General features: G+C 36.9%; 1 protein-coding gene across 2 annotated transcripts in view; it reads left to right on the top strand.

Moving 5' to 3' along the window:
* Window positions 1-806: 806 nt before the first annotated feature.
* The window catches only part of WBP4 (WW domain binding protein 4), a 69703-nt gene continuing 50396 nt past the window's right edge, over window positions 807-20113 (top strand). Inside the window, exons 1-9 of one of the 2 annotated variants that reach the window (XM_077765676.1) lie at window positions 807-989; window positions 1746-1818; window positions 3890-3952; window positions 4037-4160; window positions 7290-7457; window positions 11797-11843; window positions 12305-12380; window positions 14271-14464; window positions 19754-19917. In XM_077765676.1, the coding sequence (XP_077621802.1) occupies window positions 988-989; window positions 1746-1818; window positions 3890-3952; window positions 4037-4160; window positions 7290-7457; window positions 11797-11843; window positions 12305-12380; window positions 14271-14464; window positions 19754-19917 (911 nt within the window). In that variant the 5' untranslated portion in view covers window positions 807-987. Of the gene's footprint in view, window positions 990-1224; window positions 1617-1745; window positions 1819-3889; window positions 3953-4036; window positions 4161-7289; window positions 7458-11796; window positions 11844-12304; window positions 12381-14270; window positions 14465-19753; window positions 19918-20113 lie in introns of those variants that run through there. The other variant, XM_077765675.1, reaches the window with a different exon arrangement.

Below are 20113 nucleotides of genomic sequence, written 5' to 3'. Positions count from 1 at the left end.
GGAGCGGGAGGGCAGCCCCTGGAAAAGTGAAACTCCTTCCCGGCGGCTCGGCCCAGCCAGCCAGAGGACGGAGGAGACCCTGAGCGCACTCGCTCCTCCAGCCTGTCCGGCGAAGCACGGGTCACGGAGTCGCTAACAACTACACTAAAGCTCGGTTTTCACAAACACATCATGAGAAGGAAACGAAGAGAGCCAGAACTTTTGAAAATAAAATANGCCTCTTGCGCCTCGGGAGCCGCCGCCGCCGCCGCTGCCCACGAGCTCTCAGAGCGAAGAAACTAGCACTGCCCGTGCGCGCGGGCGTCGCGGGGGCGGGGCGGGGCCACTCCGCCGCCTCCGGAAATTTCTGAGGCAAAGCCCAGCAACTCGCGGCCCCGAAACCAGTTGTTTCACCTTTCTTTTTTTTTTTTTTTTTAACTCCGCCAACGGCCCCCAGCCTACAGGTCCGGGTTGCTCCGCTGGTCAAAGTGCGTGCGGACTAGTTGGCAAAGTTGAGGGCGGCGACGTCTCGGGGAACAGCTGTTTGCGTTCGGGGCGGAGGCGGCGCGCGAGCTCCTTGGCCACGAGCCAGCGAGCCTAGAAGAAGGGTGGAGGTTCTGGATCCCAGGGGAAGAGAGAGAGGGAGAGAGTGAAGGCGGGTTGATGAGGGGACTTGAGGCGTGAGGTTCCCGTCCTCCGGCTCAGGTCCCGTCGCGCTTTCACCCCTTCTCGGTGACCTCAACCCCTTTATACCGACCCCACCTCTCAGGAGCCTGGAGTACCGCCCCTGTAGGGGGAGGGGAATAGGAGGAGATTTCGAACGCGGATTGAGTCGCCTGGGCACCCGTAGTTGGGAACCGTGGAACACTGGTCCCGGGGAAAGAGGGAGGTGTCCGGGCTTGGAGGTTCGGGTGGGCCTCGCCGCGGGCCGGGCCTCATCTCGTTCCGCGTGGGGAACTCGAGCTCGAGCCGGCCCCGGGGGCGACTCGCGGAGCGGCTGGTGCAGTCATGTGAGTCGGGTCTCAGGCTCTAAACAACGAAGTGTTNAGGTGGACTGCCTCCCGCGAAGCCACCTGGTGCTCGCTTGCACTGTTGGGGGGTCGCAAGCACCCTCTTCCATCCCGTGGCGCTTTGAACGTGGGGTGTTGTGAAACTTCAGGGTTGGACTTCGGCCACGGTTGCCTCCTCCTCCTTGGCCAGCGTGAGGACTTTGTTGTTGGTTTTTTGTTTTTTGGTTTTTTTTTTACGTCTTGCCGGCTGAGAGGTCTCTTGGCTTTTCCAACTCCAGCCCTGAGGCTCAAGAACAAATTGTATTAACTGGTCTCGGAGGAACCAGTCTCCCACCAGAGGAGTCTCGTTCTTTGTTCTTTTAATGGAAATAACTTGATTTAAAGCAAACTTTGAGTTTGTTCAGGCCTCCCATTACAGCCACGTCCCCAAATGCCAGAAAGACATAAAGAAGATAAATCTTTTCCAAGATGTGTCTTATTTCTAAATACTGATGACAGTGGCCGATGGAAAAAAAACTTTTTAAAAATAATTTTACGTAAAGGAATTTTAAACCCGGTGCAGACTTTTTCTTTTTTACTGGCAACAATTTTGGCTAACTGCTGCAGTGAGATAAACAATAAAACAAGGTAGTGTGTGTAACAAGACAGGATTCAGTGGCAGGGGCTTATATATCAAACTCTAAAAAGATATAAAGCATGCAGAAGTTTACCTTTTTGTATTACAAATAATCTTAGACTTGTTTTTCCCTTTTTCAGGGCAGACTACTGGAAGTCGCAACCAAAGAAATTCTGTGATTACTGCAAGTGTTGGATAGCGGACAATAGGCCTGTATGATAATTACGCTATAAGAATCTAATATTTTTTTCATGTCTTCCTTTTTGTCTAAACTCACTGTTTACAAAGCACCTTCATATACATGGCTCTTGATTTTTCAAAAACACTGAAGGATTTCTGTTGTCTTTTCATTTCTTGTAAGAGAGCTGTGAGCCTCCTCCTCTTTCGTCAGCTTAAATTTGATTATGTATTAAGCCAAATAATTTCTCTTTGGTCCTTCAGGGACATTCAGGAAATGGACACTGAGTGGGTAATCTCATCCATGTTTATCTACGTTATGATGTTGTTTGTAATACTATCACGTACAAAGAAACATAAAAGGGCAAAGCCCTTAATATGTAAAAAGGAACATTATTGTAGTTTATGTTGTATCTTTTCTAAGATAATTAAATATATTTGCAGAGCTTTATAGCTATAAATGGTTAAATTTTAAAGAATGTCATTACCTCTGTCATGGAATATGGAAATAGCTCTGTTAAGCACTTTACTACTGTATTTCTTAATCTAGATTAAGCTTTTAAGGTATAAAAGCATCACTGATTTTTACCCCCTTCAAATGCATGTCATAGCAATATGTACATAAATATCAGCGTATCTTTTAAATGTATATTCATATCTTTTTTACCTGATAAGAGTTGCATGCACAAAAAACTAGTAGCCCCATCTTTAGCAGTGTTGTGTTTCTTTGGTAGATAGTTATTTATTATTGTCTATGAGGGATTTGGGAATATTTTTCCTCAGGGTTTTGTTTTGGTATTAGGTCTTTTGAGTAGTTGTTAAAGTTTTCCACTATCTTGCTTAATTTAGGCCTTCCTCACACATAAATGCCACAAATTTTGAAATCTATGCAAGTCACTGGTAGTATCTCTTCTCTTCAGCTACCCAGGCAGTTCAGTGGATTTTAGGAGTCATAAAGGGTAAATAATCCATTCTAGGATGTCTTTCTTACCCTTGGATTGTTAATATACATTGATTTAACCTTTAATGAGAAACAAAATTAATTTCTTTTGAATGGGCCTTTAATATTCTTTGTGTGGTATAATTTAGGAAAACCGATATATGAAAAATAGAAGATGAACATTTGTTATACGGTGGTACTGTTTAAGAGGAATTCACTGTAGTGAATTGTAGAAAATTTACCCAAAATTTCTTATTTTATATAACCAGATATTTGTAATTTAGGGAGCATTCCTGCCTGTTTTAAATAGGTAATAACATTCACTCATTTCACTGTTCCATTCAGTTACCATCTTTGTAGGTTACCACTTTTTTCATTTTCTTGTCCAATTTTTCCATTGTTTATGTATATAGAGGCTTTTATTCCAATGTACATAAAATGTAGGATACCATATATACTATCCTTCATAGTTTAGTGTGGTTTTTGTTTGGTTTTGGTTTTTTAATTGAACAGTAGATCCTGGAGCTTTCTCCATACAGGGAGCTTTGTTCTTTATTCCAGCAGCCAAATTTGGTAGATAGTGCCAAATTGCCCTCCACAGGAGTTTTACATTTTATACCATTACCACAGTCTATAAAAGTATTTACAATTTAGGAGGAATTCTTTACTGTCTACTTTTCTCCCAATTTGGAGGAATAAGGTTCTAAGGATTATTGTTTATTCTCTATATCCCTTGCCTAATGTGGCAAATAGAGCAATACAAATTCTAGAGACTTACTGATTTTGACATTTTATGTTGAGAGGTGTTTCTTGAAGTTTTTTTTCCACTCCTCTTTTGGCTTCCTGTTTTGAGCCCTCGTTACAATCATACTCACTAGATTAGTCATCAAGGGTATTTTGTATTTTTCTTCATTGATACAGTCATAGTTTATTTTAAGCACCAAAGAAAACTTGGTCAGAGAGTATAATAATAAATAACATGGATCAGTTCCCTAGCATCATTTGATAAAAAGTTCTAATTTGCTTTAAAATTATTTTTCTTTTTTGTCAATCATTTTTTATTTCAATCTTGTTTTGTTCCATTCCCATGTTTACTGTTACTTCACTATGAATATGATGATGTTTACATAGCTTTCCTTTGCATTTTCTCTTTTATTTATTTTCAAGAGTGTTGAATTTCACGAAAGAGGAAAGAATCATAAGGAAAATGTGGCAAAGAGGATCAGTGAGGTAATTTAGTTTCTTTCTTTGCTAATTTTTTACGTAAATATCAGTCCTTCTTCTGGCTTTCACTTTTCTATGTGTCCTCCATAGATTAAACAGAAAAGCCTGGATAAGGCAAAGGAAGAAGAAAAGGCATCAAAGGAGTTTGCCGCAATGGAGGCAGCTGCCCTGAAAGCATACCAAGAGGATTTGAAAAGACTTGGCTTAGAGTCAGGTAAAGAAGGAGCCAGCATGTTTTAAAACTAACATCAGAGGTCATGCTAAGTGAGCTTTTATTGTTTCCATAAAGAGGTTATACGCTCAGGGTATACTGTTAGTGCTTTTCCTATGCACCATAGCTGTATTAAGACTGTAGGACTTTACTCCTGCACTTTGTTTTAGTTTAAAGCTTCATTTTTTAACACCTCCATTCACAACCATCCTACTTTGGTAGTTAGCTAGTTCCTAGTTCTGTTTTAGATCAGTGTTCATTTCAGAAACAATTGAGTGTTTTTGGCATTTGGCTAAAAGGCACTATTCATTAAAAAATAGGCCTTGCATTATAACCCCTGTTCACTTTATCCATATGGTCAAAACTATAAATTATGTTTGTTTATATAGTTATAGTGAATTAGCCTTTTGTACACAAATTTACTGATTTTACCACTAAAAGGTAGATAATTTTTTTAATTGGATAAATTTGACATGTGACGTCACATGGTATGCAGATGTTTTGATGCCTTTATGTATAATGTGACTACACTTTAGCAGTATTTATCACATTATCTAATGACAGTATTTGTTGTCTATATTCATTATACCGTGGATTAAATCTCTGTGGCTTATGTACCTATTACTCATTGCCAGTTTGTACCCTTAAACAATATCAGCCTTAACCCAACCAACTCCCGTAACAACAGTTTTACTTTCTGTTTTTTATGAGTTTGACTTTTTAAAATTCTGCATACAGGTGATACCATACAATATGCTTGTCTTTTCTTTGTCTGACTTACCTCATTTATTAGCATATTATGCTCAGGGTCCATCCATGTTGTTGCAGATGACAGGATATCTTCCTTTCTTGTGCCTGCATGGTATTCCATTGTGTATATATACTACATCTTTTTTATCTATTCATCTGTTGATGGGCATTTAGATTATTTCCATGGTTCTTGTGAGTAATGCTACAGTAAGTGTGGGAATGCATATATCTTTTTCAAATCCTGTTTATGTTTCCTTTGGATATATACCCAGAAGTGGAACTGGTGGGTCATAACATAGATCTTTTTTTTTTTTTTTTGAGGAACCTGGGTGGCTCAGTTAGTTGAGCATTCAGCTCTTGGTTTAGACTCCGGTCATGATCTCACAGTTTGTGGGTTCAGTTCCCACATCCGGCTCCATGCTGGCTTAACAGAGCCTGCTTAGGATTCTCTCCTCTCCCTCTCTCTGCCGCTCCCCAACTCATGCTGCCTCTCTCAAAATAAACAAATAAAAAACTTTTAAAAAAACATGTTAAAAATATTATCGTAGAGGTTGTTAATTAAAAGGAAGGGATTAGGACTGTATTTCCATAAGGATAAAGCTGTATGTTTAAAGGAGGAAAAGGATGAAGGTGCTCCTGCAGAATTAAAGAAAAGTAGTTGAAAATTCATCTTACCAATTACATGGATTGGATTGGGAAGTTTTGTTATGCTGCCCTATGAGCAAATAAATCTTAGCATTTTGCATTTAAATATATTTAAATAGGATTTTTTCTATTTAATGTTTTTCATAGCTTTGTTTTCCTAAGTAGGGTATACATGCCTCTAAAATTACAATAATGCAGTACAAAGAAAAAAGACTTTTTAAAACCAACTGCTTTTAAGATTTTCCCAGACATTTCTAGAATATTCTTTCTTAAGTTATACTCCACATTTTATGTTATAATCTTTTTGGAGATTGTCTTATTTTTTCATTCAATGATATGTCAACTATTTCCTTTTTTTTAAATAATTAAGAATATACTTCATTTTTAGTGGCTACAAAGTGGTTAGAAGTACAGGCTTTAGAATCCACCAGAATTGCCATTTTCCACCAGAATTGCCATTTGCTAACTATACGACTTGTGATTTTCATAAAAACTAAGTCGTGTAAATGGTATAAACTGCTTATTTTTCTTAATGTTTTATTTCTGAGAGAGAGAGAAAGAGACAGCGTGAGCAGGGGAGGGTCAGAGAGAGAGGGAGACACAGAATCTGAAACAGGCTCCAGGCTCTGAACTACCTGTCAGCACAGTTGGATGCTCAACCAACTGAACCACCCAGGTGCCCCTAAACTGCTTGTTATAGACCACTTGTAACAAGTGTTTAATAAAGTGTATAAAATGCCATAAAAGTGGCATTTCTCTTCCTGACTAACATTTAGGTTGCTTAGAGGTTTCAGTGTTAGAAAGAATGCTTCATTGAGCACCTCTATGCAGGCATGTTTTCACTTTTATTTCTGTAGGTTTAATCTCTAGAAGTGAGACTGTAGAATCAAAGTATGAATATATTTTATATATTGATAACTAATACCAAGCCGACTCCAGAAACATTGGACTAATTTACACTTTTGTAGAAATAAAATTAATTTATTAAGTTGTTTGGTAATAACTGGCTAATGTTTTACCAAAAAGTAGAGCCATAAAAACTACTACTCTTATCCTACCCATGTAACTACCTAATGGATTAGATTGAGTAACTATAATTGGTTATCCTTTTCAGTACTTACTGATCTAATGCAAAAGAAAATTATATTTATTTATGTTTCTTTTAATATTGGTGAATGTATGTATTGTCTGGATTATCTTTGTACTTATTATCCGTCTTCTGTTAAGAGTTTGGATTTGTTTATAAAGGATCTGTGTCACAAACATTAACCTGTATCATATCCGTTGTAAATATTGTTTCTTTTTTTATCTTAATTCCATTATAATTAGCATAGTATATTCTTTGTCTTGTTCGTTTTATTTGTATTTGCTATACAGAATATTTGGATTTGTACCTAGTTAAGTTTAACATTAATTTACTTCATTTTTTTATATTTTTCTTTGATGTGAAAGATTAATGTCAAGACATGTGAGGGACCATGGAGTGAGAAATAGCTTTACTTTTTTCCAAGTAGTTAACCAGAATAAGTCTTAGTATTTGGTAGAAGAGATTCCCCTTTTATAATTTTAGGTATTTGTACACACTTGGTTTTCCAGATGAGCTTTATAATACATAATACTCTATGAAGTTCCCGAAGGAATCTTCTTGTCAAGCTTTTGATTGATATAACTATTAATATTTTATACCAGAAAAAAAAAGTTGCATTGGTACTTTATCTTTCTTGTCTTTTTCTTTAGAGATTTCAGAGCCAAGTATATCACCAGTAACAAGCACTGTCCCGCCCACCTCTGCATCAAATCAGCAGAAGGAAAAGAAGAAGAAGAAAAAAGACCCTTCAAAGGGCAGATGGGTAGAAGGCATAACCTCTGAGGGTTACCATTACTATTATGATCTCATCACAGGAGGTAGGTCATTTAGGCCTAGAAATAATAAAGAATAATAACTGACGGTTTATTTTGTGTTTGTTAATATTAGAACATTCAAGCAGTGGAAAACTGTAGCTTTACATCTTTGCCACAATAGTAAAAAAAGTTCTGTGCCCTTTAGAAAAGTACCCTTCTTGGGACACCTCGGTGGCTCAGTTGGTTAAGCATCTGACTCTTTATTTCAGTTTAGGTCATGATCTCATGGTTCCTGAGATCGAGCCTGGGGAGCTTCTTGGGATTCCCTCTTTCCCTCTGCCCCTTTCTTGCGTGCGCGCGCTGTCTTTCTCTCATAAATAAGTATACCAATAAACATATACAATGATTCTTATAATGACTTAACATCATATTTCATTAAAGCCTTAAGAATGGATTCCTTGTGGGGTACCTGGGTGGCTCAGTTGGCTAAGCGTTTGACTAGCTCAGGTCATGATCTCACGGTTCGTGGGTTTGAGCCCTGTGTTGGGCTGTGTGCTGACAGCTAGCTCAGAGCCTGGAGCGTGCTTCAGATTCTGTGTCTCCTTCTCTCTCTGACCCTCCCCTGCTCACACTGTCTCTCTCTCTCTCAGAAATAAAACGTTAAAAAAAAAAATAGATTCCTTACAAATAAGTTAAAGCTTTATATTTTCTCAATAAAACCATCTAAAAATATTAACTCAAAGGAAATAAAATGTTTTACATGGAAATAAGGCATTTCAGATCCACTTTGCAAATTGCAGGGATTATTAAAATACTCCGTCGGAGAGATTTTTATCTCCAAAAGTGGACTGGGAACCAGAAGTCATTTTCTTTTTTTTATGTAACTGTATTGATTGATCTAGTAAAGAACCACTCCCTCCGCCCCAGATTAATGTTTTGCATATCATTTTCTAATAAAGTACACAATGGTGTTTTCCAGTAAGGATATCAGAAACATCTTTTCATTTTCCTTTAAAACTAAATGTACTAGAGGTTTTTGTTCCAGATAAATTCTGAGATAAATAAATAAANCACGCTGTCTGTCTCTCTCTCTCTCTCCTAGAAATAAATAAAACATTAAAAAAATAAATAAATAAAAATTAAAAAAAAAAACATTTTTTATACATTTATGTAGCATATTGCTCTCCAGAACATAAAATTTAAGATTAGAATAAGCATGATAAAAGGAGGAATTTTAAAGTGCTATGATAGGGGCACCTGGGTGGCTCAGTTGGTTAAGTGTCCAACTTCAGCTCAGGTCACGATCTCACAGTTCATGGGTTCGAGTACCCTGTTGGGCTCTGTGCTGACAGCCAGCTCAGAGCCTGAAGCCTGTTTCAGATTCTGTGTCTGTCTCTGACTCTCCCCTGCTCACGCTGCCTCTCTCTCTCTCTCTCAGAAATAAAACATTAAAAAAAATTAAAAAATGAAAAAAATAAAGTGCTATAATATAGAGAGTTAAATAAGATTGTACGGGAACTCAGAATAGTGAGGTATTCTGTAGATCTGACAGATTTATCACATAAATTGCTTTTGAACTGCTCTATAAGATGAGAGCATCAAAGCTGCTCCTGGGTGGCTCAGTCTGGGCTCAGGTCATTCATGGTTCATGAGTTCAAGTCCTGCATCAGCTCTCTGCTATCAGGACATGGAGCTGGTTTCATGTCCTCTGTCTCTCTCTCTCTGACTCTCATCTGCATGTGCACATGCATTCTCTCTCAAAAATAAATAAATATTTCCAAGAAAAAAAAAGATGAGAGCTTCAGGAATCAGGAATGTTGTCATCTTATTCACTATTTGTATCCCTAGCACCAAACACAGTGCCTGGCATGGTACAGATAGTTTATAGATATTTTGATTGAAAAAAGATTGCATAGTAGGTTGTTATAAGGGTAGAGCAGGCTTTCTAAACAGGTGGAATGATATGAAGCTTTAAAAAGTTTGAAAGTTTAGGAAATAGTCATCTGATGGAGGTAAAACATACAGTTCTTTGAAGATGTCCTAACAGAAGAAAGAGGCTGGAAAAATAGATTGGAGCCCTATCATGGAGGGCTAGGAGGATGATGCTGCCATTTACTAAGGTATGAAATACAGAAATAGAGTAGGTTAAAGTGGGCCATAATGAATTCAGTTTTTGTTATGTTGAGGTTCAAGGTACCTCTAGAACGTTCACCTGGTAATATTCATAGCTGATTAGAGTCTGGAATTAGGGAGCTAAATTGAGTCTACAAATGGAGATAATGTATTAACTTTTGGGAGTGTATGACATCACAAGGAGAAAGGAGAGAACAAGAAATACAAAGAACGGTAGTACATATATTAAAAGAATGGAAAGAAGAAAAGCCAGAAAAAAAGTTAAGAATGATCAGAAAGAAAATGAGATCAGAGTTAACCATGAAGAAAACCTTGGGCTACAAGTATGATTATAATTGTTATGATTTTTAGAATCATAGTTGGTATTGGACTACATAGGAATAGTATTAATCACCATTTGCACAGAGCCTTAAGAGAAGTACGTTAGATAGTTCAGCAGTGAACCATGATTGTAGGCTAGAGATCATAAGTCTTGCCCAAATTTGCATTGAAACTATTTATTATGTGTTCCTCCCTTATTCCTATTGTCTGCTTCCTTTTTCTGCCATCCTACTGTATATACTCTTGTTCTCAGCAAGACCCTTGAACCAACACAGGTTTTAGGGGCACTGAAAATCTGCTTATAACTTTTTTTTAAAGTACAATTGACGTGAAGTGTTATGTTAGTTTCAGATGAATACAACAGTGATTTGACAATTCTGTACATTAACCAATGCTCTCCACAAGTGTAGTCACCATACAACATTATTGCAGTATTATTGACTATATTCCTTCTGCTATACTGTTTTTCATCTCTATGGCTTATTTATTTTATAACTGGAACTTTGAACTTGTTAATCCCCTTCACTTGTTTTCTCTATCAACCCCCCCCCCCACCTCCCTTCTGGCAACCACCAGTTCTCAATATTTAAGAGTCTGATTTGTTTTGTTTTGTTTTGTTTTAGACTACACATGTAAATGAAATTATATTGTATTTGTCTTTCTCTGTCTGATCTACTTCACTTAGCATAATATTCTCTAGGTTCATCCATGCTGTCACAAATGGCAAAATTTTATTTTTTTATGGCAGAGAAATATTCTATTGTATGTGTGTGTGTGAGAGAGAGAGAGAGAGAGGGGAGAGGGCAAGATGGCGGAGAAGTAAGGAGCTCCGTACTTGCACTCGCACCCATACATCACACAGAAAAGATCTGAAGCCATTGGAAACCTTACAAAACCTGAGAGATTGGGAGAAAAAAGACGCAGAATCCACTGAGAGAGCCTTCTAACGGCTACCTCGAGAGAGAGAGAGAGATGTAGCTCACATTTTTATCCATTCATCTATCAGTGAACACTTAGGTTGCTTCTGTATCCTGGCTGTTGTAAATAATGCTGCAATAAACATAGGGATACGTATATCTTTTCAAGTTAGTTTTATTTTCTTTGGGTATATGTCTGTAGTGGAATTACTGGATCTTATAACTTGAGTCTCCAAAAACTTAACTACTAATAGCCTATTGTTGACTGGAAGCCTTACGGATAACATAAACAGTCAATTGACACATATTTTGTGTATGTATTATATACTGTATTCTTACAGTAATATCTTTTTCTTAATTTTTTCATTATTTCTAGACTGGTTCATCTGAGTTTTTTCAAACTGTCACAAATCTCTGAACAATTCCCATTTATCGAAAAAAATCTGCTTATAAATGGACCCATGCAATTCACACTCATGTTGTTCAAGGGCCATCTGTATTTATTTTTGTTCTGCATCCTTCATCTTGTTTCTTTTCTGAGTCATTCTTTCTATCCCTCACTTTCCCCTCCCGAGGACGTTAAACTGCTGTTTCATTCCTTCAAAATTTACCAAGCCTGAGGCATCTGCCTGGCTCAGTCTGAAGACCATGTGACTCTTGATTTCTGGGTTGTGAATTCAAGCCCCAAATAGTGTAGAGATTACTAAAAAAAATAAGTAAATAAGAAACTTAATAACTTTTCAAGCCTGAATAACGTGAAGTCTTTAGGAGAAGCCCTATCTGGCTCTAATAATTCCTTTGGAAGTACCAGTAATTTCTAATCATTCAGTTCTTCCTTCTTTGTTAAATGTCATTCACATGTGTTCTGTACAATATTACTGAGATATATGTTTTTTATTTTTCAATTATATTTTTAATTATAGATCTGTAATGTTTTGTACACCTTGAATATCTTGTAAATTTTTGCCAATTTTTTAAGTTTTTCTTCATAAGCAAAAAAATTTTGTAAATGCAATATATTTTACTTTAAGCATCCCAGTGGGAGAGACCTGAAGGATTTCAAGGAAACTTAAAAAAGGTAACTGAAGCACATTGATAGTGTCTTTGCTATATTCTTTAAACTGGTTCCTGGGGTTTTTGTAGAGTCATCTTAAGCTAATTTCCTTCCAGATAAGCCCCTCCTATACCCTTTTTTCCTTTATTCCTTTAATTCTGTGAAAAGGCTGGGTGGAAGAGGAAAAGTAGTATCTACCTAAAAACCCCATGTAGGGCAAATATCAGTTGATTGACAGTCCATTCATATGTCCCTATCCATCTGCAAAGAATTGTTCCTGGCTTTCAGAGGTGAGATATTCTCTCCCTGAGAGTTGATTGAGTAGTAACACAAACCAAGCTTCCTGACTATAGTCAGTACTGTCACCCCTAACTCCTGGTGTCTAGAGGAAAGGAAAAGCAGTTGACTCTGCCTTAGTTATTTAATATAGTAAAACCACATCATTATCTTCAGTTTATGCTTTTTTTTTTCCCTCTTCCCATTAGACAGCAGGGAAGACTGTTTGGGTAGAAGGTTTAAGCGAAGATGGTTATACCTACTATTATAATACAGAAACAGGAGGTGAGTATTACCTGTGATCATTCTAACTATATAAAATTGTACCTGAAACTGCTTAGTAGCCTGCTGATGAAGGGAACTTGGGAATTTTAGGATAGTGATAAGCATGTTTCTATAGCAAGTATGTATTACTTTTTGTTATTTAAAAACATACAACAGAAAAGCAGAAAGATTCTCATTTATAATATACTATGCTGCTTATTATTCTCAATTGATACTCCATTCACAAATTTTAAAAATCATTTTTACTCTCACTGCCATTACTGATTTTTATCATGATGTAGAAATATAATCATTACGTTGGAAGGTACCTTAGAAATCATCTAATTCAATTTGCCTTTTCCTTTTCTAAAAAACAAGCTGTTTTAGCAGTGGCTGAGATTGTCAAATTTCCACTTTTACTAATTTGATGATGTTTTGGTTATATGTAAATATTTATACAATATAACTGTTGTTACCTAATTATTATATAGGTTTTTCAAATTAAGAATTTATCTAATTTAATTTTATAAAATGGGTCATCAAGTAATTGTATTTAGTTTTTATTATAAATTTACCAAGATATATATAGTATCAATATAACATTGGGAGGCTTTATTAATTAAATTTCTACTATCAAAAGCCCTCTACATAGCATTAAGTCTTTTAGGGGGAAGAGGCCTTCTTAGCCTCCAAGTAGATACCTAGCCTGCCCAGTGATAGTAATCGTTCTATCCCAGTAAAATTACAATAGTCTTTCTAAAGATAAAATAATATAATGCTATAGCTAGAGAGTTGAATCTGGGTTAAATGCACAGCTTCTTCTTTTAGCAGCTATATGATTGTAGGCAAGTCACTAAACCTATAGTTGCTCCTGTGTAAAATAGAGGTGATCATATGTATTGTCTTGGGTTATGAGGGTCAAGTATCTATAGTTCTCAGAACAGTACCTGATACATAGTAGGTGCTTAATAAGTTATTTACTTCCTGGAATTTTTTTTGTTACTCATGTGAAATACAGATAAGGAAATAATGTTTTTATCAATGTTGTAAAGCATCCTTTTTTTTTTTTTTTAAGATTTTATTTTTGAGTAATCTTTACACCCAGCATGGGGCACGAACTCATAACCCTCAGATCAAGCGTTTCATGCTCCACCAACTGAGCCAGGCAGGTGCCCCAGAAAGCATCCTCTTTTAAGCTGTGCATTAAACTCAGATCCAACTCTAGCTATATTATATCACTATATTATTTTATCTTTAGAAAGACTCAGTACTGCAATTTGCCCTTAAACAGTTCCAGTTTATGTCTAGATGAGTATAATTATTAATAGAGCCCTTTTCACTGTCTCAGTTGGGCAGTAAATCTTAGAATCCCTTTTCCTTTCATTAAATGAAAAATAGAGAATAACTGCAAGATATATGAAATGCTCTCATTCTAGACCACTGGATGGCAGTAGAATTCAGTGGAGATTATTTTTTTCCTAGTATAAAAATGACAAATTATATTCATTCAGATCTTCACTGTATGATTTCACTTTGTGAGAATACCAGGAAATATTTGTGATAAATAAATTCCAGGAAAACTGATATGTGCTCAGTATCACATATTGGTATAAGTTATGAGAGTACTTAGAAGATATTGCCCAATTCTTAGGTCTCTTTCCTTTGGGGCTGTAGTTATACATCTAGGGAATCCAGATTGAAGTCAGTTTCTAAAAGGTAAAAGAGCAAGAGCTTTGGAAACTCTTAAAGAGTGATGGTGGGACATAGATGCAATGTTGTCGTTTAATAATATGATGTAAAAAAAAAAAGTTAAAAAAGTAATATAAGTGAAAGGGAGTGTTCTGTTGGGAGTTATTTCTGAATAGAATTGGTAATAAGTAAATAACCTGACTATTAAAATGTGTTGAATAGAATCCAGATGGGAAAAACCTGATGATTTTATTCCACACTCTGGCGATCTGCTTTCTAGTAAAGTCAATGAAAAGTCACTTGATACCCTAGAAGAGTCTAAATCATCAGATTCTCATAGTGATTCTGGTGGGGAACAGGAGGCAGAAAAAGAAGAGGCCTCTACAGAAACACAAAAGCCAAAAATAAAATTTAAGGTATGTTCNCTCGAACCCACGAACAGCGAGATCATGACCTAAGCGAAAGTCGGACGCTTAACCGACTAAGCCACCCAGGCGCCCCTTGTTTTATTATTTAGAAAACTGTAACAAGGTAAAGCTTGACAGACTTACCCAGTTTTCTGGTGGAAGATAGAAATAAAGCCAAGACATATTTTTAGCAAAGGGTAGATGGTTATTATCATTTATTAGTATCCATTTGGTAGCAAGACAATGAGTTAATTTTTAGACCTCCTAAGTTTGAATTATCTCTAACATCCAGAGAGCTGTCTGAACATAGAAGTCTGAGTATCTAAATTTTTTTTTAATGTTTTTTTTTTTTTAATTTCTGAGAACGAGAGAGAGAGAGACGCGTGAGCAGAGGAGGGTCAGAGACAGAGGAAGATACAGAATCTGAAACAGGCTACAGGCTCTGAGCTGGCTGTCAGCACAGAGCCTGGCGCGGCACTCGAACCTACAGACCGTGAGATCATGACCTGAGTTGAAGTTGGACACTTAACTGACTGAGCCACCCAGGCGCCCCCAAGACTGAGTATCTAGGCTAGAGTTAGTATCATCAGTTTACTAGTAGTAATTTAAGTATCATCAGTTTACTAGTAGTAATTTAAATCATTTTTGTGTCATCAGTTTACTAGTAGTAATTTAAATCTCATATTGGGTGAGATAACCTAGGAAAATGACAAACATTTCAGTGACAGGCAGGGAAAGAGCCGCCCACAATGAAAAGACTGTCTAGAAAGTTTTACAGAGAACCAGAATGTAATATCCAAGAAGCCAAAGGAATAGAGTGCATCAAGGATTAATTAGGTCTAGGAAAAGAAAAATGTCCTTTTAATTTTACTATAAAGGCCTTGAAGCCCTGCTACCAGTTTTACCAGGGTTTGGGGTGGCAGAACTCAGATTATATTCTACAGGTGAAACTAGTATTACACTGTATAATAACTGGGATTTGAATAAAAAATATTTTTAAAAATCTCAGATTTTAGAGGAAGGACAAGTGGTTCACAGTGTATATGTGGTTTGAATTGAAATGAAAAGTAGAAATTAGTTGGCAGGATGATGGCTGCACATTGACTCTTAATCATGAGAGGTTTATGGTGGTGATGTGTTCATTAAGAATGACTCCAGAGGAGATAGGGAATACCAACAAGGGTAGGCAGATAGGCTGGTCTTGAACAAGGAATAAACTCACTTTCTGTAAAGAAGGTAAGGTTTTCCTTTTCTATAAGAAGGTAGGATTATGGATGCGTTGTTATCAGGGAGGAAATTGAAAAAGTAATACTCTTTTATCCTCATTCGTAAAGAAATTAAGATTGCTTGCTGAGAGTGAGGACCTTTCAGGAGCTTGGCATTAATGGATTGAAACAGTTACTGAGCTGAGGTGGGAGATGAATTGAACCAAGTAATAGGATTCACAGGTGGTATTAAATCCCCATCCGTGGCAGGAAAGTAAAATCAGACATTTCTTTAGTATTGTTAGTCCTGCTTTTGTGATCTCTTCAGCAAGAACTCAGGTGGCGAGGCAAATATGACACATAACTGGGGCGCCTGGGTGGCTTAGTCGGTTAAGCGTCCGACTTTCGCTTAGGGCATGATCTCACGGTTCGTGGGTTTGGGCCCCGCGTCGGGCTCTGTGCTGACTGCCAGCTCAGAGCCTGGAGCCTGTTTCAGTCTGTATCTCCGTCTCTCTCTGACCCTCCCCTGCTCACTTGGTCTCTCTCTCTCCTAGAAATAAAAATTAAAAAAAAAAAAAAATGACACATAGCTGTGATTCATAGTTGACATTACTGGCCTGAGAAGAAAATTCACGGATGCTGGAGAAAGGGTATTTGCAGGCAACATATAGGATCTCATCATAGTTTTGATTTGTATTTTCATGATGATGAGTGATGCTGAGCATCTTTTCATGTGACTGTTAGACATCTGGATGTCTTCTTTGGAAAAATGTCTGTTCATGTCTTCTGCCCATTTTTAAATTATTTTTATTTGTTTTTTGGGTGTTTGTGTAAGTTCTTTATGTACCTTAGATATTAACCCCTTATGAGATATGTCATCTTCAAATATCTTCTCCTGTTCAGTAGGTTGCCTTTTAGTTTTGTTGATTGTTCGCTTTGCTGTGCAGAAACTATCTTGATGTAGTGCCAGTAGTTTATTTTTGCTATTTTTCCCTTCCCTCAGGAAACATATCTAAAAAATGTTGCTATAGCCCATACCAGAAACATTACCACCTATGTTCTCTTCTAGGATTTTTATGGTTTCAGGTTTCGCATTTGGGCTTTTAATCCATTTTGAATTTATTTTTGTGTATGGTGTAAGAAAGTGGTCCAGTTTCATTTTTTTGCATGTAGCTGACCAGTTTTCCCACCACCATTTATTGTTAAGTCTCTTGCCCCTTGTGTATTCTTTCCTGTTTTGTCAAAGATTAATTGACCATATAATTATGGGTTCATTTCTGGCTTTTTTGTTCTGTTCCATGGATTTATGTGTCTGTTTTGGTGCCAGTACCATACTGCTTTGATTACTACAGCTTTCTAATATAACTTGAAGTCTGTGTTATTTTTCTTTTTCCTTTTATAACACTTGACAGACCAATGATTGGATAAGTCTGTGTCGAAGTTTTTTAGGTCCTATACAATAGATAATCATAAGGAAAAAGATATTTAAGGGTGCTAGCAAAAAAATGTTTCTAAAATGATTCCCTGTGGACATCGAGCTCTATAATGAAGGATATAAAATTTGTCAGCATCACTAATCATCAGGGAAATGCAAATAAAAAGTACAAGGAGATGTCACCTCGCACCTCTCAGAATAGGTAAAATCAAAAACAATAAACAAGTGTTGGCAAGAATGTGGAGAAAAAGGAACCCTCATGCACTGTTGTTAGGAATGCAAACTGGTGGAGCCATTGTGGAAAACAGTATGGAGGTTCCTCAAAAAAACTAAAAATAGAAGTACCCTAGGCTCTGGTAATCACTCTACTGGGTATTTACCCCAAAAACACAAAAACACTAACTCAGAGAGTTACATGTATTCATATATTTATTACAACATTATTTATAATAGCCAGACTATGGAAGCACCTGAAGTGCTCATGGATAGATGCACGGATAAGGATGTGTATATATGCACAGTAGAATATTATTTGGCCATAAAAAAGGAATGAAATCTTGCTATTTGCAGACATGGATGGAGCTAGAGAGTATAATGGTAAGCAAAATAAGTCAGTCACAGAAAGACAAATACCATATTATTTCATTCATATGTAGAATTTAAGAAACAACACAAATGGGCAAAGGAAAACAAAAGACAAACCAAGAAACTGAACCTTTAACTATAGAGAATAAAGTGATAGTTACCAGAGGGAAGGAAAGGAATGGGTAAAATAGTTTATGGGATTAAAGAATACACTTCCAAAGTTTTAAAAAATGATCAAAAATAAATAAAATGATTCACTGTGGATGAGGATCTCTGTAATGATGAAGTCAGCAAATTCAGAACACAAAGGGAAGTTAAGCCATTAGAGATGGTAATGAGGTTTGTAGATAGGAGGTATATTGGAAGTAAAGTAGGAAGCCAGAATAACTTACTGTGGTTAGAAGGGGGGACTTTTAGAGTTTAAAATTTCACAAGTGGGACATTTTTTTTTTTTTATTTTTATTTATTTCAGGAGAGAGAGAGAGAGAGAGACACAGCGTGAGCAGGGGAGGGCCAAAGAGAAAGGGAGATACAGACTGAAACAGGCTCCAGGCTCTGAGCTGGCAGTCAGCACAGAGCCCGACGCGGGGCTCGAACCCACAAACCGCAAGATCATGCCCTAAGCGAAAGTCGGACGCTTAACCGACTAAGCCACCCAGGTGCCCCACAAGTGGGGCATTTTTGAGTGATGATACAGTTCAAATTAAAAAGGAACATAGATGTGAGGTTTAATATTTGAATACTACCTATATACTAGATGCTATGTATGATGGAAAATATGTAACTTCTGGTGACTAAAATATAGTCCAAGCCAAAGTCCTTGATTTTGAGGCACACAGAACAGGCTAGGGAACTTTTAAAGTCCAAAATGATGAGTTGAATAGAAAAGATATGGTGGTAAAAAAAAACAAAAACAAAAAACCCATAAAGACATCAGTGTATATGAGACAGTTGCCAAAGGTCACTTACAGTGACTTATGTAAGGAAGCATGGAAGAAAACTATACAGGGTGGTACAAGTCCCAGAGGAGGAGGCATTTATTACATTGCATTAGAATCAAAGCATAAACTATGATCTCTAAAAATCTTTTATTAAAAAGAAGTCACAGCTTGGAAACAGTAAAGAGAATGCTAAAAGTGGATGCTGTTTCCTAGTTTTATGATGGAACAGCATGAGGGAATGAGTTAATATCCTTTCAAAGAATTACAAACAGAACAGTGTCCTAGGACCACCACACATGATTGTGCATTTTGCAGAGAGGCAGAAATCAAGTGCATGGTCCCTTTGCTAAACTGGATCATAGGGCTCTATTATTCCTGATGAAGGGGTGCCATAAAAATACCAACCCTAGCCAGGGGCTCCCATGGGACCTGCTTCTACCTCAGGGTTGTGTCTTATTCCCATTTCACAGTTAGCATAGATTCCACTGAAGCTTTGGCACTGTCCTCAATGTAAAGACAGATTTCAGTTAAGACTACTAGGTTGAGGGAGTTCTTTACATAGATAATGAGTATAGAAAGGTTTAATGGCATGGCATTAAATTCAGAAAAGGCACAGTTTAAGGGGAGATACTGTTGAATATAAAAGTAAGGAGAGAAGACAGAGTATAAAAAAGGCCAGTGTATGTTTTTAAGTGTAGAATGTTAATACAGTCAAATTGTTTTAAAAGCAGTCCTTGAGGACACCTGGGTGGCTCGGTTAAGCATCCAGCTCTTCGTTTCCGCTCAGGTCATGATCTCAGGGTTAGTGAGTTCGAGCCCTGAGTCAATCCTTGGGATTCTCTGTCTCCTCATTCTGCTCCTTCCCAACTTATTCTGTCTCTGTCTCTCTCAAGATAAATAAACTTTAATAAATAAATGCATACATATATACCAGCCTTAACCATGATATCTTATCATTTTAGACATAGTAAAAAGCCTAATCAAACACTAAAATTCTTTTATATATATTTGTTGTTATGTGCAAATTTAAAATACTGGGTTAATGTTTAAATCAATAATATGACTGTGTTAAAGAAATTGTTGTCCCTGTAACTTTGCTGTAATACGTTATTTCTTGACTTTGACATTTCAGGAAAAAAATAAAAATAGTGACAAAGGAACTGAACCAGAAACACAGAAAGAAAAAAATACCCAAGAGCAAACTTCATCAGGTCCAAATGAAGAAAAATCCAAAGCTCATAAAAAATCAAACCCATATGGAGAATGGCAAGAAATTAAACAAGAAGCTGAGACTCAGTAAGTACCTAAAACTTAATCCCACTGTTTGTATGAATTGTACTCTATATCTCATACTTCCTTCCATTCATTTCAGTAACTCCTTTCAAGTATAAGGTGCTCTTAGAAGGTGTGGCTCATTTCTTTATTTCTAGAGTGGTTTTATTTCTTCTAATTAAGTATTTTTAAAATATTTTAAAATGTAAACTGTGGTTAT

The sequence above is a fragment of the Crocuta crocuta genome, unplaced genomic scaffold (assembly GCF_008692635.1).
Source record: "Crocuta crocuta isolate KB4526 unplaced genomic scaffold, BGI_CrCroc_1.0 scaffold75, whole genome shotgun sequence".
Lineage (NCBI taxonomy): Eukaryota > Metazoa > Chordata > Mammalia > Carnivora > Hyaenidae > Crocuta > Crocuta crocuta.
Note: the sequence above shows the minus strand (reverse complement) of the source record. Positions and strands in the feature narration are given on the sequence as shown.